This window comes from Dipodomys ordii, unplaced genomic scaffold, assembly GCF_000151885.1.
Source record: "Dipodomys ordii isolate 6190 unplaced genomic scaffold, Dord_2.0 Scaffold76, whole genome shotgun sequence".
NCBI lineage: Eukaryota > Metazoa > Chordata > Mammalia > Rodentia > Heteromyidae > Dipodomys > Dipodomys ordii.
In genome coordinates, this window is record NW_012267292.1 from 5,049,036 (window position 1) to 5,072,336 (window position 23,301).

The following is a 23,301-nucleotide window of genomic DNA, read 5'->3' on the forward strand; positions in this document are numbered from 1 at the left end:
AGCCAGAAATGGCGTTGTGGCTCAAGTGGTAGAGCGCTAGCCTTGAGCTGAAGAGCTGAGGGACAGTGCCCAGGCCCAGAGTTCAGGCCCCACAACTGGCAAAAAAAAAAAAAAGCGCATCACAGTAAAATCCAATCAAAACCAAGAAATTGATAAAACAGAACATAGAGCCTCTCAGTCAGATCCTCCCATCCCTCGCTGTTGCCTTGTAAGGAATCAAATGTTTATGAAACATTTCATTTTTATTGTTTAATCACCTGGTTCTTAAAAAAAAACCAACCCTGATAGCTCTTCTTCGGATAAATGAAAGGTGACTTTAGATAAGTTCTTGCCAAGTTCTAAACAACTGAGATAAAGAATAAGCTTGTTAAAATCATTAAAAAAATGTTTTAAGTTGTTTGTGTATGTGGAGCTAAACATGATTGCTCTTGGAAAACCCTGGACAAGGTTCTTGAGGTACACATAGGGCAAGTCAATAAACTCTTGCTAATAGTCAACTCTAGGGATTATTATGAGGTGGTGACACACCCATTTCCACTTTCTCTTGAGCAATAGTCAATTACATTCCCCAGATTCCCCATAGTGTAGTATGGCCAGAGGCCTGAGTTCTAGCTAATGAAATATGTATGAGATACCTCCTTGACATGACCTTCTACACTTCTCTGTTAGCTGGATATAAAAATCCCCCAGATGCTATATCTCTGTGTTTCAAATATCTTTATATTTAAATATCTTTATAGTCTTAAACCTATTTATGTTTCTTCTAACCATTTTTCCTGTGTGTTATATGTACAGATACTTACTATAAAACCTTTAGACTATTAATTCTTAAAAAGATAAAAATACAGATATTATATGTCCTACATGCTAATGTATCTGGTTTATTTTTATGAAAATTAACCATATTGGTCCAAGCAAAAACAAATGAAAGGGACATTATTTTACATTTTAAAAAATCTGTTCATGTCTCATTTAACCGAAAACAGTTTGGTTTTTGTATCTGTCTCTGTATCTGACCTGTTATATTGGTTTGGTTGGAGAATATGAAAAATGCAATCTTCAGATTTACACTTGGGAAAAGTGTAGCTATATAGCCATGGTCTGAAATAGTCTCAGGGTCCTTAGCTCTTACTTGGAAACCCGGTGATTCAAAGACATAGACAAGGTATATCAGTATTCTTGGATCCTGAGTGTCCTTGTGTTTTTCCTGCACTGTATCATCATGCAAGAGTGAAATGTCTTTAATGGACTTAGCAAATAAAATTGTGATGATTTGTATATTTTGGAACCTAGAATCATCTAGTTGAAACACTAACTCATATAGGGGTTATCCTAAGTCAAGTCTACATAAACACTAATGGGCTTTTATTGACTCATTCTATCCTTACATCAATTCTGGCAGATACCTGCCTTTATAGTTCTCATTTTGGAAATGAAAAAATTGAAGGCCAAAGACAGTAAGCTATTCATCTGATGTTGAATTACAAATGTAGTTCCATAACTTTTGCTATAAATTACTTAGCTATACTGCCTATTGACCTTAAATAAATATTTAAATCCCCTACTTATATTACTGATTTGCTTGTTCAAAACAGACCCACAGGTAAACAACTAATGTTATGTTCTCAAGACAAAGACAAGAGTTGTTCAGAAATAAATAGATAGAAAGAAGTTATCAAAAACTATGGAAGAGAGGTGGCAGACTAGTCAAAGATTAAAGAATTCTAGATTCCCAATTTGATCTCTGCTACCTTCCTCCCCTGATTAGGTTACATGAGGTCATGTGACATGATGGTGTTGCATTAAAAAAGTGATTTTTCAGATGTCCTTAGGCATACAAACCAATATATCTTAAAATAAGATTATCTGGATTGGTAATCATGAGCCCTTTAAAGGTAGAGAGTATTCCCTTGGCTGGCAGCAGAAGTCACAAAGACTCAGATAGGAGATTGGTCTGTGCTCCACTGGTGGAGGGGAAGATGAGTGGAATGGGGGTAGGGGAGGGTATGAGAGAAACAATTCAGGGAGCATTAAGCAGCAAAACCTAGTCCTCAGCTCATAGCTACATAAGGATATGAGGAGCTCTAAACTACAAGGAACTGAACTCAGCCAACAACTTCCATGTAACTACCCAGAGTAGTCTTTACCCAAGTTGTGTCACAGGACACACTGAGCAGCAAAGCTGGATGAGCTTTCTGGGGCTTCTGAACCACAGAATTATGATTTAATAAGTGAGAGTTGTTTTGGTCTGGTCAGCTTGTTTCGTTCCCAAGCCACTTCTTTATTAAAGAATAATCCTTTGCTATCATGTTCCTATTCCTGGTGACTAAAGGAAAATAACTCCAAGTATCAGTCAGTTTTCCTATACAAGTACGAAGAAAATGCAAACTGCATGTTTCCATATAGATCTTTTGAATCTACATTGGTAACTGTAAGTGAGTAATCCATAATAGTTAATTATTATAAACCACAAAAGCCAATAAATTCCTTAAGGCAACACGTTTAGCACAAAAATCTGAAGTCCTAATATCCATTACCCTTTCTCATTGTATATGTATACTGTCTTTTGAACTCCCAACATCTCAACCTTGCTTGGCTTTTTTTCACAAGACTGATGCTTTACCAGTTGAGCCACACCTCCACTTCAAGCTCTTTGGTATTTAATTAGAGATAGGAGTCTCACAGACTTTTCTACCCAGGTTAGTTTTAAACCTCAATCCTCAGACCTCGGCCTCAAATATCTAGGATTACAAGTGCTAGCCATCAGCACCTGGCACATGATGCATTTAGTAACTAGACAGTATCAACAATTAAATACCATGCATAGATTGTTCAGCAGATTTTCAGGGATTTTCTCCTCACATCAGTCTAAAGTAATTTCTTTTAAGGGAGACATATATGTCTATTTGAAAGTAAACTATGGTAATTTATTTATTTATTTATTTAATTATTGTAGAAATACCATACAGAGGGGTTACAATTACATGGGCAAGATAATGAGTACATTTCTTATCAAGCACTGTTGCCTCCTCCTTGGTTTCCCCTTCCCATCCCTTCCCCTCCCCCCCCAATCCCACAATCCCCTACCACCTGCTTACAATAAGATTAGAAGTAGAATATACATCAAATAACACAAAGTGTATCTGGCCATAGATGTTCTGAGATTGCTCAAGGTCTATAGGAGAATGAGAAGTGATTGAGGACAGTTTTCTAGAACTTTCAAAGAAAACCCTTTTACTGACTGAAACACACACATATATATGTATGTAAACATATATATATACATATGCACATATATACATATATATATATATACATATATATCTACATATGCTTAAGTGTCTGAAAATTCCCAAACCTTAGTGACTACTGTCTATAAAGTTCTATTTCTCACTCATGCCAAACGACCCTCTATTGTGTATGTAGTTGGTATGTTGTTTCCTGTTTCCTTCTTCTGGGATCCAGGTAGCAGCAGACACCATTTGAATGTTGTATGAGGAGAACTGTAAAAAGTCTTACACAGGTGAATAAAACCTTGAAAAAAGACCTCCCATGTTCATGGATGGCAGCATTAATATAATGAAAATGATTATACTACGAGCAGTGATTTTTAGACTCGGTGCAATCCTTATTAGCATTTTAATGTCATTCTTCATAAAAATAGAAAAATCAATTCTGAAAGTCATATGAAAGCACAAAAAGACCAAAGCAATTCTGAGCAAAAAGAGCAATGCCACGGTGATCAAAATACCAGACCTCAAATTACACAGAAACTCATAATAAAAACAGTATCCTACCCCCCCCATTTGCTCCTTCATAAACACACACTAAGAGCAAGAATGGACAAAAGGAATGCTTCAAATGTCAAAGCTTCTGCACAGCAAAGGAAACAATTTTCAGAATGAAGAGACAGCCTATAAAAGCAGACACAAAGCCCAATGGAACAAAAATGAAACCACACAACCATAGCCACTGGACTTTTGACAAAGGAGCCAAAAATACACATTGGAAAAAAAGACAGCCTCTTCAACAAATGGTGTTGGGAAAACTTATGTCCACATATAGAAGACGAAACTAGACCCCCAATATGTTGCCATGTACAAGCACCAGTTCAAATAGATCAAACATCTTTTTTTTTTTTGGTCCAGTCATGGGGCCTGAACTCTGGGCCTGGGTGCTGTCCCTCAGCTCTTCAGCTCAAGGCTAGCGTTCTACCACTGGAGCCACAGCGCCACTTCTTGCTTTTTTCTTTTTTTTTTTGCTTATGTGGTGCTGAGGAATCGAACCCAGGGCCTCATGCATGCAAGGCAAGTGCTCTACCACTGAGCCACCTTCCCAGCCCCTAGATCAAACATCTTAATGTAAGCAAAAGGCCAGAAATGGAGGAATGGCTCAAGCGGTACAAAGCCAGTCTTGAATGAAAAATCTAAGGGAGAGCTTCCTACTCATTTATTTAGAGCCCAGTACTGGCATATATAAGTTAGATAGTTAGGGATAATTAATCATTAATAACAATAATAATCAATGAAGTTAAAAATTTCTACAAAGAAAACTATAAATCACTGAAGAAAGAAATCCAGGAAAAAGACCTTCCAGATGAAAAGACTTTCCATGTTTATGGAGCAGCAGAATCAATATTGTGAAAATGATTATACTAACAGAAACCATTTATATGTTTAATGCATTCATCATCAACATCCCAGAGATAGAAAAATTAAACCTAAAATTTATATGCAAATAGAAGAGTTCTAATAGCCAAAACAATCAGCAAAAGGAGTAATGTTGGAATATAATACACAATACCTGTCTTAAAACTATATACTATGGAGCCATGTCAGTAACACAGTACATGGTACTGACACCATATAAGAGAATAGAAGGCAGAGCAATATGCCTATGTACTTAAAACTAGATGATGTTGATAGAAGTGCTAATACACTTCAACAAATGGTGCTAGGTAAACTAGACATACACGTGTAGAAAACTGAAACTAGATCCCTACCTCTCTCTCTTTGTACTATTATCAATGTAAAATGGTTCAAAGATCTGAGTGTAAGTCCTGAAACTGGAACTGCTATGGGAAAGAACAGAGAAGACACTGAAAAATATAAGCATAATCAATAACTGCACAAATGGAAGGACTGATGAATGGAATTGCAATTAAACTAAAAAGCTCCTCACAACAAAGGAAACAGTCACTAGACTATAAAATGGAGAAGTTGGATCCCAGAATGCTAGCCAGGAATGCTATTCCAGGGTCAGGAATACCATGAGCCCAGGGCCTCTCTGTTGGTGTGAAATTGGGGACAGAATGTACAACCAAACAAAAGCCATTCCCTAGAAAGCCTAGCACATGGTAGACACCCAATTAATTTTTTGTAGCTTGTAACCTGGTTAATTTTTGTGTGTGTGCCTGTCCTAGGGCTTGAACTTAGGACCTGGGTGCTGTCCCTGAGCTTTGTTGCACAGAGCTAGCAATCTACCACTTGAGCCCCAGCTCCACTTCTGGCATTTTTAGTGCTTAATTGAAGATAAGAATCTCACTGACTTTCTTGTCTGGGCTGCCTTTGAACTGTGACCCTCAGATCTCAACCTCCTGAGTAGCCAGGATTACAGGTGTGAGCCACCGGCGCCTGGCATTTAATTTATTGGATGGGAAAAAAATCCAACAAATTGAATACTCCATGTATACAGGTTTATAATCCCAGAGTTTGATTTGGTGATCCAAAGAGAAAGCACTAATCAATGTTAATCCATTAGGATAGGTTTGGGTTCAATGTCCTCTCCCAATTTATTCCATAATGATTTGAAAAAGTGAGACACACATTTGTGGCTGGAGACACCCCCCCCTCAATCTGTTACTTTGGTGTTTAATGCAGATTTTCAAAGATTCACAATAGTGTTGAATTCTTTTAAACTTGTATAGCTCAAGGCTAAAAATGTACATGGGTTTTTCTTTTAGATATCACAGAGGTAGGCATGTTTGTCTCAACAAATGCTTCTTAAAGAATTCCCTTAACATATGTATTCTTTTTCCCATAGATTTTTTATTGTAATTTTATTGTCAAAGTGATGTACAGAGGGGTTACAGTTACGTAAGGTAGTGAGCACATTTCTGGTCTAACTTTTTACCCCCTCACTCATTTTTCTTCCCATTCCCCTCCCTTCCCAATTCCCCCACCCAAGTTGTACAGATTATTTTCAACATATTGTATCACTGTTACATAGGTTTCCCCTTTGTCCTTTGTGCCCTATGTATTCTTTTGTGAGAATCTTTAGGGGCATAAGATCAGAATCAGCATACAGAGAAAATGAGTGCTGATACTTGAGGAGGGAAAGCATTTCCAATGCAATGCTTTGCTTAGAAGCCTTAAAATTAAGAACAAAGAGTTGGGTATGGTGGTGTATACCTGTAATGGCAGCTACCCAGGAATTAGGGGAACTGACAGTTCAAGACCAGTCTGGGAATCAGCAAGACTCTGTCTTAAGACAAAATGGAACTAAACTAAGCTAAAGGGTAGGAATGTAGTTCAAGGAGTAGATGTGGTAAACGCCTGATTCTCCAGGTTCAGTTCCCTGGAGGAAAAATGAATGTATGCACAAAGCAAGTCTCTGGGTCCTTTGTGAGTATGCTGGAAAAGACAGACAGTGAATTTAAAGTCAGATGGCCATCCAGGTATGCCACCTGCAAGTTACTAGTAATATAGACTCTGAAGAAATAATCTGTCTTCCCTAAGGCTTAGTTTTTCTGTTGCTTTTCTGGTAAAAAGAGGAAAATTACAGGTTGTTATGAGGCTGATTAAAATAATGTGGTTCAAAAATAGATTAAAGATTAAACACTATAACATACTCTACAGCATAAATTTTTTTTCTAGGGGTGGGAAAAAGTAGGTATAAATTTCCAAAAATCATTCATAACTGAGCAAAACACAGATTCGTGTACCATGTGCTGTGTCACCTGGTTTTAACTGTGGTTAAAAAACACAATTGTCTTTACATTGTTAAAGCTATTGTGTGTTGTGTACAGTTCTAGATCTGACTTTTCTCTAGCTCTCAACTTGGGTATTAAAAAGATGTCAGCTATAAATGACATGGACTGAATCTCTCAAATAATTTAAGCCCCCAAGCCACTTGAAAGCAGTAAAAATTGCATGTGTAACTTTAACTTATTCTTCAGATGGCTGGACTTCATTAGGTTCATAAATTGAGAGTCAGAACAAAGTGAAATATTAACTTGCTAGAAACTTCAAAGAGATTATGTATAAAGCGAAACAAAACCAATGAAGACACTTATAAACGATCATCATAAACCCTAGCCAGACTTGTCATTATCGAGAAATGAGCAAAGCCAGTTCTGCAACCTGTGCCTAAAGCAATGAGAACAAATAAGCTCCAGTTTGGCCTGCGCAATTAGATTTTTGTTAATGTCAATGAGTGACTCAAGGAACCATACTCATCTTCCTTCCAGAGTTCATCAGGAAAAATTCCCCATAAACTGTCTGATGTTCAATTGCTAACTATCGTAGAAGGTCTTTGGCCTTTGGTTCTTCAGGGCCTGTAGGCTTCCAGCTTCCATTGTTCTTTCTACAGGTTACCTGCAAGGTCTCATATCCATCCAAGGCCTTTGCTATAGATGGAGCCATGTTTCCATTTTGTTAAATGGAAGATTTCTTGGAAATACCATGAATTGAAAAGAATCTACTTTCACCAACGTTTACTAAAACTCGTGTGTGTGTGTGTGTGTGTGTGTGTGTGTGTGTGTGTGTGTGTGTGCTGGTACTGGGGCTTGAACTTTAGGCCCTGGCACTGTCCCTTTGCCTTTTCACTCAAAGCTATTGCTCTACCACTTGAGCTACAGAGCCATTTCTGTTGTTGGTTTTTTTTTGGTAGCTAATTGGAGACAAGAGTCACACAGACTTTTCCGCCTAGGTTAGCTTCAAATCTGAATCCTCAGAGCTCAGCCTCCTGAGTAGCAGGAGCCATCAGTGCCAAGCATGGCTCTTTATCATATTGCTTTAATCTTATTTAAGTTCATTTAGTTATTAGGAGGTCTTCAAAAATATTTCTTTAGAGGTGGGAGACAAAGAATCGGGGGATGTGCTCCAAAAGTTGTTTTCCTTGTCTGTCTGGCAACCTAACCACTATATTCCTGTCTACTGTAGTAATCATTTGATGATCCCTTTTCTAGTTTGTCATCATTTTAAAGAAGTGTACTATGGATTATTTGGTTAATGAACCTGAATTTGAGTGGCTGAGCTTTCTCAGGGATGGTGACAGTCACATGAGCCGAGTATGTGGCAGAGAGGAGGGTGATAGCTAGCCTGCAGAGTAAGTCACACTTTCAGTTACAAAGACAGAAGCGTCAACTCCAACTCAGTGTAAGCATTCACTGACCTTGCTCAAAAGCACACCAGGAATTAACTAATAATGAAGCATCTAGAAGTGGTCGAGTGAAGGACAGCTCCACAGGAGGCTCACATCACATCACAGCCTCAGGACTCGGGTTCAAGAGGAGATCCCCAACAACCTAGATGCTACTTCCTGTTGACTCCAGCTAGGCAGATAGAGACGAAAAGGTTTTCTTCTAGAACTCATAGTGAAAACCTGTTGTCTCATGGGCTCTGACTTATTCATGTATCTACTTATGAACAAACCTCAGTGGCCAGGGAAATGTGATCACCTTGGTGGGCCTTGAATTATAATCTGCCTTTGGTATCTAACCTGAGAGAAGAAAGAGAGTTGAATATGGGTACAATTCCCAGAAAATGGCACATATGTTCTGGGCAGCAAAAAAAATGTTAGCTATTCACTGTAGAAGTGGAAGGGAGATACAGATTCATTCTGATTAGACAAGGATTGTGGCAGAATACTGCAAAAGTCAGGAAGAAAGCAACACCTGTGCTAGGCCAGGAAGAGAAAATACTACTTCATCTAACAGGTTTGTTGTTAGCTTGAGCTTTGGGCCTCAGGACTTTACCTATACGAGGAGAAGAGTGAGACCGGCTCAGCCTTCCATAGTTGCAAGTCTTGCATCCATGAATCAGCTAGGCAAGGATCAAATATGTTCTCATGCCTGTAGTCCTAGCTACTCAGGAAGCGAAGATCTGCAGATTGAGGTTTGAAGCCGACTCAAGTAAAACAGTCTAATGAGACTCTTTATAACTAGCAATAACCCAGAAGTAGATCTGTGACTCAAGTGGCAGAGTGGCCAGCCTTGAGTGAAAAAGCTAAGGGACAGTCTCCAGGCCCTGATTTCCAATCCCAGTACCAGCACAAACAACAACAAAATGCTAGACAAACCTGTTCTAAACATTTATGATGTTTTTTCTTGGCATAATTCTGCAAACAATGCAGCATTGGCATCATTTTCATTATGATATGTTAAACAGAGGTGATTTAAACTCTTAAGTGTGTGGGCTGTATGCAGATCCTATCCTACTTTATAAGGGGCTTTAACATCCGTGGATATTGTTGTCTGCGGGATTACTGGAATCAATTCTAGCTGGATACTGAGGGAACAACTGTAGATAACAGGAATACCCACAAAGCTATTTTCAAGAGCCAGGGGCTCTGAGCTTACTACTGCTGCCCACCCCCTTGTTCAGAACCATTGGAAGGAACTCTGAGGTCAAAACCTAGGACCAACTCCCAGTGAGACGGATCCAGAGTGGTGTTTACTGCACTGTCTGCAGTCACGGTGGCTGGGTAGCAACCCTACGTGACAGCATCGTTAACCTCCCACCGTCAAAGGAGATAAAAGTGGCAGGTAATTACTCTCAAACACTGCCTTGGGAAAGCACAAACACTAGCTTCTGGGGAAGGTGGGCTCTTCATTGATCAGTGCCTGCCTGGAGAAGCAGCAGCTCTCAAAATGTGATTCGCCAGTGTTTAGGGGACCCCGTCGTCCTTACATGATGCAAAACTAATTTAACTGATTGGTTTTTGAAGTGAGTGGCACTGTATGTAACCATTAACAATCTGTCACTTGTGACATTTTGTCCTAGTAAATATTTTTAAAACCCACATTTATCTACAAAAGGTATTTAAAAGTCTCTCATTTTTTCCCTCCACAATCAAATCTGTGGGGGGGGGGTCACAGTTTATTCTCATGCTTCAAACAAAGCAATACATCATCACAGGATGAATAGAGGAGGAGATATGGGAATATAGCCACTGAAGAGATTTACAAAAATATTCTGGTTAAATTAATTAATTAACTTTTGTGAGGATACTGGGGATTACCATCAGGGCAGGAACAGGTTTCTTTAGCTTTTTTTACTCAAGGAAGGGTCTCTACCACTTGAGCCACACCTTTACTTCCAGGGTTTTGCTGGTTAATCAGGCTAAATGCCTGAGCTGGTTTTGAATCTTGATCCCCAGAGCTCAGTTTCCTGAGTAGGTACAATTACAGCCATGATCCACTGGGGCTGGGATAATATTTTTAGTTTAAAGAGCAGTTATTTTTCACAAAAATATGTTAGTTGCACTTACACTTAATGGTCATGTGTTACTATTATTGTGTTTACTACTTTTATGTCCAAAAGAATTAAGTGGTTTTGTTTCAGCTCTATGACTAATACACTAATATCAATAGGAATAACCCACATAAATGAAATCTCCCTGGAGTCCTCAGTAAGTTCAAAGATTCCAAAGGGGTCCTGGGCAGAAGGAGAAGCTCTGGGTGAGAATTCCAGGGAATCAGATGTCTGAGATTATTTTTGCATTTAAGTGATCCAGGGTGGCAGATCTTTGCAGAGAATGAGCACAAACTGCAAAAACAGCCACCTCCAAATAATTTCACAGCTGGATCTGTACTATAAAACCTCAGGCAATGGGGATGATTCAATGAGCTCATGGCTGAAGATTCGTTCTTGCTTGTTACTCTCACATCTGTTAGGTTTGGTCCTTAGAGTCTCACCAACCTGTAACTTTTTGGTGAGCCACAAGAGGGCAGTGTTGTATAGAAAATAGCAGGCCTGCCACCTGCCACCTGCTTTTTCTTTTTCTTTTTATTGTGAAAATACCGTACAGATGGGTTACAATTACATGGGCAAGGTAATGAGTACATTTCTTACCAAGTATTATTGCCTCCTCCTCTGTTTACCCTTCCCATCCCTTCCTATCTCCTCCCTCCTCTCCTCCCCCCCACCAAAGTCTTGTACATCTCATTGTTGTAATGGATCCACCTGTATCCCTATTTAAACGATTTGTTTTTTCCCTTCTCCTCCACAAATTAAACCGACATCAAATACAGTGAAAGCAGGGGTTATACCGTGGGGAAGGGACATACAAAGCAACAAAGAAATCATTTTATAAATAGGTTAGAAACAATCGCAAGAAAGAAAAAAAACATTTGAGTCCTTATCTTGGGGTTCATTTCCCTAACATCAACTTATCTGACCTTTTCTGCTTGACTCATACATATACTAGTTATTGCAATTAAGGGAAACCATGGGCTTGGCTTACTTCACTTAATATCATTTTTTTCAAGTCTTTCCATTTCCTAACAAACGGGGCGCCTGCTTTTTCTTCCATGGTTTGGCCTGTATTAAATCAACACATGCTAAATGTATTGGGTAGATGTCTCTTTTTGTACCTGTAAAACTCTAAGCTGAGAACACTGATAGTCATTAGTGAAAAGGGACACTGATAAAATGTCAACTCAGTGGACAGGAGGATCAAATTCATATTTCTAGTTAGTCTCAACCTCAGCTGTACCATCAGGCTCACCTGGAGCTTCCAAAGTCCAGAGGCTCAGGACTTCTTATATGAAGTAGTTAAATCTGGGATTCTGAGGGTGGGGTCCAGGCATGTTTTCTGTTTGTATTTTAAACTCCCCAGTAAATTCCAGTGGGCAGCCAAGGGTGATAGTCACAGTCCCTTAAACTGGGCCCTAAGGAAGAGACCAACTTTTCCTTATTCCTCCACTGAATTCTCTTAACCCTACTGTAGTTAATTATTCCTTATCATTAAATATTTAGCCAATCATCTAGGGGAAAGGAGCTAAGCGAATCCCTGCACAAGCTCAGCTACCCACAACCACAAGAGGCCATCTGAAACATCCTGATCTTTTTTCTCTGTGTATGAAGAGTCAAACAAGGAATGCCAGCATCTAAATTAGAACATGAGAATCTTAGAATATGAAAGGCAAGTGGGAGGTGGGAAAGGTATCTGCTGTGGAATGTCTGGTGACCAGGTTCTTAGCCCCTGGCTCTACTGCCGAATCACCTGCGGAGCCTAGAAATACACTTGAATTTCACCAGTGACGACAGATTCAATAGGTCAGAAGATCTGACTGAGCACAGGCTATTTTCTTTTTAATCTCTCAGAGTGTTTTATCCTGTATCAGGCTTGAGAACGGAGCCAACTAAATCAGGTATGATTCCCACGAATCAGATCTTACTGGACATATCAGTCGGGGATTCTGATATGAAATAATCTTTAGCAAAACCTAGTTTCAAGAGCAAATGGAAGCAAAGTTTGAATCCATTCTTGCAGTGTCCTATCCCATTCTATTTTATGACTATCGGTGAGAAGGTGGATGACCACAGTGATTACTGCCTCTGCCACTCTTACTAGCTAAGTCATGCTCATCTTCATTTATCCTCGACTCCTAGGAAAAACTAGCAGGTACATGAGCCTATCTTTTTCACCTCATCAATTACATTACGGATGTAGGCTCTGAAAATGAATACGGTACCTCTGCTTAGTGAAGGGCAATGGGCAACACTATATTTTTTATCTTAAGAAGACACAAAGCCTCTCCATCCTCCAGGACCAAAATCCTCTCCACAGCATATGATTGCGGGACACAGCCAGGGAAAAGGCTATCACATCATGGACACCAATGCCCATTTGGCTTCTGAACTCCATGAACCTTATATCAGTAATGAGAACTGCACTGACACAGCAGTAGAATACCTGAATGCCTGACGCTGTGTTGTATTCACACCTTGCATTAGCTAACCTCTGCTGCATCTTCCCTCCCCAGTTCACCTCTGCCCCAGTAGGGAGCCTGTCTTATAGACTACTCAGTGGCTTCTGTTGAGTTTGGCCAGTGGGAAGTACAAGCAGAAGACCAGAGGGGTGGGATGAAGGAAGTCGAGGGATTTCTCTCTGTACCTGGGTGTCGCAATAGTTCAGGGTTGCACACCTGATCGACTCTCGGAGCCCCTATTCCAGCCTTTCTGAAACTCCAAGAACCCTTCTGCCTTCCGTGGTCCCTTGAACACTGGGGTGGTGAACACTCCTGCTTTTGCCAGACCCAGGGAAAGCTCCATTGTTGAATAAGTCTTTTCCAGAATCCCAGTGGAATGTGTTTTTCATCCTGTCAGGACCCTGCTGGGAGCTTTCCACACTGAGGCCGTGTATGAATTCACCATTTGCTTCCCAATAATTCACACAGGAATCACGGACTTTGAATTTCTGAGCCTCACAAATCTGAACTCGAAGGTAACTTCTAAGTAGGGGGTCACATTAAGGCCTCTCTTTCTATCTGAGCACCCTAGATGCCTTTGCAATATTCTTTGTGCTATTGAGCTGGGCCTGCTGTTGAGCTGGGTGCATCACTTACGTGTTCTATAGAACAAAGGGGTAGCTCCAGTGGTCTCCAAGGCCCCTTATCCTCCAGGCTCCAGCTTCTCACAATGCTACGTTGAGCACATGACCAGATTTCAGCCAGCGGAGGAAAGAGTTTGTGCCGAGAAATGGGCCTCAGAGACACTGACATGTTCTGGGTGTATTTGAGATGAACTGCTCCTTAGGATGAATTTGGAGCAGTTCCCTATTGAAAGTAATCCACCCATGTTTCATTGCACAAGTGTTTTCAAGTGAACCCACTGATGTGCTGAGTTTTAGAATCAGGAGTACGTCTAGGAAAGGCACAGGCTCTGTCAGCAGCCTGTAATCAACCTCTTAGGTGGTAAAAGGCATTCAAACCATAGGTTCCCACCTGCCAGGGAGGACCCAATCCAGCAGTTCTAAGATTCAGTCCCAAAGGTGCTTTTTTCTCTTCTTTTTTTTCTTTCCCTTCCTTCCTTCCTTCTTTCTTTCTTCCTTTCTTCCTTTCTTTCTCTCTTTGGTGCCAGCCCTGGGGCTTGAATTTAGGACCTGGGCTCTGTCCTTGAGCTTCTTTTGCTCAAGACTAGAGCTCTACCACTTGGGCCATAACATCACTTCCCACTTTTTCTGATTAGCTTAGTGGAAATAAGAGTTTTCATGAACTTTCCTGCCTGGGCTTGCTTTGAACCACAATCCTCAGATCTTGGGCTCCTGAGTAGATAGGATTACAGGCATGAGCCACCAGTGCCTGGCACCCCAAAGGTGCATTTCTAATCAGCCTTCAGGGAAGGGCCATTGTTTCTGGTCCCTTAGGGGCCAATGAGGTAAACAGTTATTGAGCATACAGTGTGCTGAATCAGCACAGCTTATGTGCCAAATGCTGGGGTATTTGTGGGAAGGGAGGTGAGTCTCAACACCCTTATAAAAGAGAAAAGTGGCTCTGTTGGGCCCCAAAGGGTGACCAGAAATCCTCAGTTAACAGGAAGAGGAAAATATTTCAGGCTGAGAGTATTGAGGGAGGAAACAGCTAGGGAAATGCTTGGAAAAGTGGGCCCATACTGCACAGGCTAAGGTGCTCTTCTGTCATTCCATGAGCCTCCTTCATGACCTCCTGCTGGTCTTGGACCTCAGCTGTGCTGAGGCTCTGGGCTTTCCTGGCAGCTTGACTTCCCAAGTCCTTGAAGTACCGCTTTCACTTTATGCTGTGATGCAGGTGGCACCCACCAGTCTCTCCCACGGGGAGCATCCAAGAAATGGGAGGAATTTGAGGGCTCGTAGGCATCTTTCAGCTAACAAGGGACAAGAAGGACCTGACGTCAGGTCCTTCCGGAAAGAGTTCTACATGGCTTGTCACCAAGTCAATGATGCACACTCATACTATCTTCTCTCCTCACTTGTTCTAATGTCCCAGACCTGGACCTTTCTCTCTTGTTTCCTTGGATACTAGCCAGAAATAACCATCTGTTCCAAGCTCTGGTCTCAGGTTCTACTTTCCAGGGGCCTAAGACCCAACAGCCTACAACTGTCATGCTGAAGAATTTTAACTTTGTCCTGTGCACAAAGCAAATCAGCACTGTGCCAAGATTAAAACAAGAGCAACACTCTTATGAGCAGATGCACCAGGAGGCACCAGCCATTGTGTGGGGGCTGGGGAGAGGCTCACAGGATGGCTGCAACCTGCTTCCATGGCCAGGGCTGTTCATCGCTTGTCATGGCATTGTTTCCCATGCTAGGACTATGCAGTATCATTCCCCCATACAAAGGTATTTGGATAGACCAATTGAGTCTGGGAGGAAACCGTGAAGGAAACAATGAAAGATCACCCTGGACCAAAAGAAAGGCCGCTGGAATGGTAGCAAATAATTATTTTATAAAAGGGGAGGAAGGGAGAAGTCATTGCTGTCTGAAACAGTTCCCTTGTGCTGAGGGAAAGTCTATTAAATGACATGTCTTTCCAGCAACCAAAAGCAGCTCTCCTTGGGTTCCCAGTAGTAAGAAGAATGGAAGCCTAAGACTGTTTCCTCACTGCTATCAGAACCAGAGGGATCTAGGGATGGGTTTTCCAGCAGCTTGAGAAAAGAAATGTGGGTGGGGAATGTGGGTGAAGGCTGGAGAGGGTCCCAGGGGAGCTCAGCTGGGGAATGTGTGCGTGGGATGTGGGATTGTAAGTGATCGGGGACAGTCACGGTGTGCTATCTATCTGGCCATTTCTCCCCTGTGCTGTATAATGATCCTCTACTCTTAGTAAAAGTCTGCTAACCATATACCCACTGGGAACCATCTGGGGTATGGAAATAAAAGAAAAATGGCGATGTGATCACTGGGAAGGGGCCAAAGAGAAAGGATATAAAAAAAAACAATATGGGAATTGTTTTCTTTCTCTCTCTCTGACTTTCTCTCCCTACCTCCCTCCTTTTCTTTCTACTTCTCTGTGTCTGTGACACTGAATATACACTTTCCTTCATTTTATTGTAAAGATGCTGTACAGAGGAGTTACAGTTACATGAGTAAGGCAATGAGTCCATTTCTTGTTGAGCATTGTTACCCCCTTTTTTTTCTCTTTCTGCCCATTCCTTACCACATTTTTCTCTTTTTAGGCAAGTACTGGGGTTTGAATTCAGGGCCTTACCCTTCACTAGGCAAGATGCTCTACTGGTTGAGCCATGCCTCCAGCACAGAAATAGATTACAGAAAAGGTTTTAGTCAGATCTTGAACACAGCTGAATTTAACTAATAATAAGTACTTTTTCCTTATTTAAGTTTTGAAGAGATACTGCATAGATCATGGTTCAAAACTCTTAGAGTATCAAATAGGAACAGGAAAATACTCTCTTTCCCACATTTACTCAAACCCACTCCATCGTAGGCAACTAATGGTATTGGCCCTGGTAAACCTCAAAGTATATGGTATAACTTGATAAGAAAAATACGTAAAGTTATTTTTCTAGTAATTTCCGTGAATGTGCCAATCATACATTCTGTGTGACAAGTTGTCTTTTCATCCTCCCTATGAGCCCACTTCAAGGTCTCACTCTATTCCTGCACTTGCATGGAAGTCGCCTAAGAGTTCTGATATAATAAGCATTTGGATGAATCGATATGACACAGCTTGGGCATGCTTAGCCCAGAAATATGAAAGCTGTATTATATTGAAATACAAAACTTTCAGAATAAAATTAAATTGTGAAGCATTTTAGAATTCAGGCTTACAGATAACGCATGCACAACCAGTAAGATCTATGCAAAATTTCTGAAATTTTAAAAAAAACAACAAACTTGAAAACATGCCCAGACTCAAATATTTTGGATAAGCAATACTCAACCTGTATATCCTTCTTTTTTCCTTTACTTAAAAAAATGTTTGGGGGGTTCAAACTCAAGGCCTTGAGTTTATTGGGCAGGCAGCATACTATGGTGCCACAACCTTACTCCCCCTGTTTTTCCACTGGTTATTTGCATGTCTGGCCCACAACCTGTCTATTTTAGGCTTCCTGTAGTTGCTGGGGTGACAGGTACACATTACTTCATCCAACTTCCTTCTACTGGGATGGAGTGCTGCAGATTCTTCTGACTGAGCTGGCCTGTAACTGTGTTTGTCCCAAGCTTAGCTTTTCACATAGATTAAGATAACAGGCAGTTGACACTGGTAATGGTGATTCCTATGAACCTAGCACATTTTCTCTGAGGGTGAAAAGGGGCCTTACTTTACCTTTGGGAAATCTGTTTATGAACTATAGATGACTGAGCTAATGTTGAATCCTCTTGTTTTTCTTAAATGGCATACAGGGTCTTTTTTGAAGGTCAGTAGGACATAATCCACCCATGGAATAAATTCTAAAATATACTTCCTATAAGAAATTGCAGTGGTCATGATATTCTAATTAAAGGCAGTGAATAGTGACCCTTTTATATTTCAGTGTTTTAAAGACCCATTAAATCAGAATCAACAAGGGAACAGATTGTCATTAGCTAAGCCAATAAAACTTTCTTTCTTTGCATCCTTTCTATTCCCTACCTCATCTACAGTTACTAAAATCAAGCTCACAGCTACCATCTTGACAGATGATAAATCTGGAAGCGATCAAAATCTAATGTGGTACCTCATACCTTTTTACCAATTAGTGTTATTAATTTTCTTAGATAACATGGTCTTTCTGGATTCATTTGGACATTATCAATCAGATAAATGGGTGAGCAACATTTGAGTACTTTGCAGATGGAAATGGTGTCACGTTTAGATTTGAAAAAACATTGGGAAACCTAACTATTTCACTCATTAACACCCTCAAGACATGCCATGAGTGAAGCAGACAAGTACCGCAGGCTCTTCCCAGTCAATCCATTCAAGTTTCCGCTGTGTCTTTTCTATTCTCTGACTCCATGGCAACAGGACACTGACCTGCCCTTAAGGGAAATGGAATCACTGGCAAGACTGAGACTTTTAATAATCCTACTTGTCAATACAGGACAGAATGAAATGGATAGATTCCTACCAGGTTACTTTACCAACGACTAACAAAATGAGTGGCTGCCAGCAAGTGACCAGCCTATGTCCAGAGCATTCTCCCCAAAAAGCAATCATCACATCATTAGTGTCCAAGAAAATCCACGCCACAGGCACCTGTCCATCATGACACCTACTGAGTTTGGACATCTTTTTTCAATATTTACCTTTTCCTCAAAAAGTAAAAAGGATTGACTTATTCACTGGGATTAATAATCTGATTTTTCATTTTCCAGATTTATTTTTAAGAAAAAAATACAAATATCTATAGGAAATGACACATTCTGTTGTGCTAGTTTTAAAATCAGGATATTATTCAGAAATATCAGCTTCCATTGACCAAACTACAATTCTGAAGGAAAATAAGGATTGAGAAATAACAGTTCTGATATTCAGGATCTATATCCTCATCCCTCACACAGGTAAGACAGGCCATCTTTTCTCCTCTTTCTTTTCCTTGATGTGTCCTATTGTGTGGCTTGACATTTGTGACAGACTGTCTTTTTGGTGGTACTACTGTCTGGCTCAGAAATATAAACAGCACTTCAGAAATTTATTTTACAATTAATCTTCTGATTTGTCATGCTAAGAAGATCAGCTTCCAGATTTTCTATTCTAAATTACTCTTGAACAGATTTTATGCACAGGCAAAGAAATAGCTCTATTCTTGAATACAAACTGAAAGTTGAGACTTGAGACTCTGTGTCTCTGTCTCTATCTCTGTCTCTGTCTCCCCTTCTTGCTCTTTCCCATGTTAAATGTAAATGCTTCACAGTTTCCCCAATCAATTATTTGTAAAAGAATACATATAATTCTGCTGTGCTGCGGAGACACCAGTTATTTTTAAAAGTCACATTATTTTTTCATGAGCCAGCTGCTCAACTGATGTACTTTTGGAGAAGGCTCTCCTCGTCTCTGATGCTATATTACTAAATTAATTCCCCCACCCCTGCAATAGGACCACATTGCTGCTCTCCACCCTATCTATTTCAGGGCTTCTGGGTGAGTTTCCACCATTGATGATCAATCAGCCTGAGGTTCCTTTGGTTTGCATCAACTCTGGACAACAGGGGGTCTGCAGTGGTTTAATTAAAGATTAGCAACCACCAGAAGGAGCAGTGCTCACCATCCTATCTGTTCCCTTATTATGTCTATCTCAGTTCTAGGTTGGTTTAGAAGCTGGGTTCAGTACAGCTTCAGTGGGGCCTGCTGCTGTGGCTAGCTGTCAGTTTCTTTCAGTGCAAAATAGTACCAGGCAAAGGGGTGCTCCCCAAAAAGCATATAAAATCTGCTAGCAAACCGTGGTGCCTTTCAAATAAGCAGAAATGTAGTGGGGAAGAAACTCAGATCACCACAACACGTTCAGGTTGCATAATCAGTCACTTGGGAGTGTCTGAATCTCTGGTGAGGTATGATGATGCTTTTGGGTGGGGCAAAGGCCGGCCTCTCTAAGTCTTCCAGAGATAGGCATAATTGCCATAGTCATTATGCTTCTGTATCTGTCAGTAATTCATCTAGGTTAGATCATCTACAAGACTTGGCTGGCCCATGGCCACAGACAGTCACCCGTCCCCGTGAGAGGCAAACACAAAGGTCTTGCATTTGGCTGGGCTGAGCACAACTAGAAATGGAGCCAGCAATGCCTCAGATGGCAACTCAAACGTGCTTCATCAGACTGGCTCCCCATTTAACATTAATGGCGTGTTTTTCCTTTCGAATTCCAAACAAACTCACAAATGATTGTTTGTCCAACTCCTAGCTCTGACCATATGTGTGTGGATAAACCAATTTCATTTCTGGGTCCTAGTATCTTCATGTGTAAAATGAGGAATTTGGACTGGAGATCTCTAAAGTTATTTTTAGCCTCCAAATTCTAGAGTTCTTTAGGTGCAGATGGAAGTACTCCAGCATTTGGCAAATCCCATCTAGGTCTGACCACCTTCTTTTTCAGTACCTACTCAAACAACAGAGGCTGTCTCTCCCACACAGCTCACCTTTTCCACGGGTGTGTGTTCTTCATTGGTGACACTTGCTTTCCTTGATTCATTTTTTGACCTGCTCAGCCTTCTGGATACTTTTTCTCTGAGTAGGGTTGCATATCCAATGTGTTCATAGATGGGGTTAGTTGTCATTTTGGAAATGTATTCAGCAGCTTTTGTTTCTATGTACAACGTTATCAAGCCATCTGTCACCAGATCATGAATGGATTCAAACCTCTTCTCGCCTACGAAATGCTTCCCATCGTGGAAGAGCCGGTAGTTTAAGGTCTGGTTTCCAAACCTGCCCAGGATAAAATAAAGGGTTAGCATACTGAAGAACAGTAACATCAGCTCTGAAGCCTGTGCCTGGTACAGGCCTAAGGTTTGGACACTCAGTTATCTTAGAAATCTTCCAAGCTGGGTAGAGATACTATTTCCTGTTTTAAAGTGGACACATGAAAAGTTGGAGGCAAATGTAATCCGAAGTAGTTATTTGGGGTCCTCTGATCCTGTAAGTCACCTTGGCCATTGAGTTGTAGCATTTCTCAATTGAAAAGCCTGATGGTTGCTCCTGATATATAAATACTGTACCTATAAAATTTTTAATGGGGCCTGACAAGAACTTGTGTAATTCATGACACCACCATTGACCCTGATGTTTCCTATTAATTACATCTTTGGCCATCATGAGAACATAACATATTCCCGCCACCCCGGTCAAGGTGGAAGACAGACATGGGAGGTGTGCTTAGTTAGTGCACCATCATTGTTGGCACGCCAGCAATATCACGCCAGGGTCCTCTATTTTTTGGCCCTGACTACTCCCTGTAGTCCTTAGTTTTTCATGTCATAGCACCTGCTTGGGTCCCTACCTAGGGTACCAGCTCCTGATGCTCATTTGCTGGAAAGAGAGGAAAGTACTTTGTATACCTAGAGTACTACACAGCATTTGAAGTATGGCCTCATCTTTGCATCATTTAAGATACATTCTAGAGGGCTGGGAAGATGGCTCAGTGGTAGAGCACTTGCCTTGCATGCATGAGGCCCTGGGTTCCATTCTCAGCACCATGTAAGCAATAAGAAAAAAGCCAGAAGTGGCGCTGTGGCTCAAGTGGTAGAGCGCTAGCCTTGAGCTGAAGAGCTGAGGGACAGCACCCAGGCCCAGAGTTCAGGTCCCACGACCGGACACCCCCCCAAAAAAAAAAGATACATTCTAGAGATCTCCAGTTAAAACTTGAGAAGTTTCTTTCAAAGGCCATAATATCAATAGTGTGCACATACCATTTGCTAGCTGTTTTGTGAAGCTACCTCATTCCCTTTATGGAAAAAGGTCTTCTATTACCAGGAAATGACCTGCTAGCAGACAAACTGATTATGAAATTAAGCATCTGTCACAAACCTCACTAGGACTGTGTTAGAAATCAAATGACATAAAATACTGGATGAGCGTATGGAAATGGTATAGAAAAAAATGCTTTTATATACTTACGATGACCAAGTATTGAGCTTATGCCTGTAATATTAGCTCATCGGGAGATAAAATCTGAGGATCATGACTCCAAGACAGCTGGGTAGGAAAGCCCATGAGCCTCTTACCTCTAACAAACCACCCCAAAACCAGAAGTAGAGCTAAGGCTCAAGTGGTAGAATGTCAGCCTTGGTGGAAAAGGTGAGCGACAGTGACTAGGCACTGAGATCAAGCTCCAGTACGGGAGCTTGAAATAAGTAAGTACCTAAATAAATACTGGTGATGTTGTGTTGTTGGTTAAAGTCCTAGGAGACTCCTGTTATACAGGCTTGTTGGCATGCTGCATCATGCCTGCCATCAGGATGAGCTTGGGATGAAGATGATACCTGAAAGAAAACTGTGAACAAGCAAGTCCCAATAGGTTATGCTAGGCACACACTTACAAGATGGGGTGAAGCCCTTGTGGAATGATGGTTGCTGGGAAGGAGGCAGAGGTGTGGCTCTGTCAGCTAGCTCCATATTTCAGGCAGAAACAAGTAGAGGAACAATGAGCTTCCAGATAATTTTCCAATGTACTGTGCCACAATGAACACAGCCCATGTCTACAAGTAATAAGCTGATAAGACCTGCAGCCCAAACTCTCCAATATGCTGCTAGTGTTTTAAATATCAGAGGGGGAATGATTGTCTGTGGGTACTGAGTTTCTGCTTGGGATGATGAAAAGCTCTGGGAATAGAGAGAAGCTAGTGAGATAACACAATGTGCTTTCGGGCCTCTGAGTTTACCCTTAAATAGGGTAAAATGATACATAGTATGTGTATTTATATAGGTATCAATATACATATCGGTAAATATACAAATATGTACCTATATAAATATACAAAATATATGTATATTTTGCCACAGATTTTTAAAATGGGAAACATATGAAAGGCATGATTTCAAGAGGAGTACATTGCATGCGTGTAGCGGTATGTCACATAAATCCCTCTAGCACAAACAAAATATGCTAATAAAAATCTCAAAAATAAAGTAGGAAAAACGTGAGCAGGTCAGTTTCCTAATGAGCCTACTTTGTTCATTGTTTACATTTGAAGTATTCGTTGATGGCATCCTGGCCATAACCCATAGCCACTACAGAGCTGCACCCCCCACTTTACATCTTTCTTCAGCTTTGTGGAGGATGACAACTCCCTGAGTTGCTAGTCTTCAAACCTAAGGAGGTGGATTTGGTGCTCAGGATGAAGGCCGACTTCGAACACACCAGCAATAGGCCTCATCCCAGTTGGATGCAAACACACAGAGATAGGTCAGGGGTTGGCACTGGTAAGGCTTTGCAGCCTCACAGGCCAACGTGAATGACCTTGGCTTCAGGGCCTCTTGTGAAGCAGTGCATCACATCCTGTACACTACCTGCAGCAATGCCTTCCTGGGCCCTCAGCAGTGGATTATGGGTAAAGTCAGATTTCCAGCACACCCAGGCCTCTGCCCAACTCAGGGATGGCAGGGGAAAGCAGCAAAGCCACCTTCAAACTCATACAAACCGTGAGTGAAACTCAGCTCACCTTAGCGCTAGCGTGTAACATCCTGGCTGGCGTTGGCTTTCCCGAAGGATGTAGGCACCCTCCACACCTCCCAGAAGCTCATCAGCCTGCTCCCGGGAGATAATCCCATGAAACCTGGGGAAACAAGACCGGCATTGCTTGGAACAGATCATGTATAAGGTGGCCCCCAAAAAACTAGGCTAAAAAAGATGACGGGTTCACTCTGAATCTACAGCCCCCTCTGGA

The 23,301-nt window shown here is 41.1% G+C and overlaps 1 protein-coding gene across 1 annotated transcript in view; it reads right to left on the minus strand.

The window, feature by feature from the left end:
* Chn2 (chimerin 2) overlaps positions 1 to 23,301 on the minus strand; it is a 330,737-nt gene that overhangs the window by 90,406 nt on the left and 217,030 nt on the right. The window contains exons 5-6 of the mRNA XM_013024396.1: positions 23,077 to 23,190; positions 20,059 to 20,344 (exon numbers count right to left, since the gene is read on the minus strand). Coding sequence (XP_012879850.1) covers positions 20,059 to 20,344; positions 23,077 to 23,190 — 400 coding nt within the window. The remainder of the gene's footprint in view (positions 1 to 20,058; positions 20,345 to 23,076; positions 23,191 to 23,301) is intronic.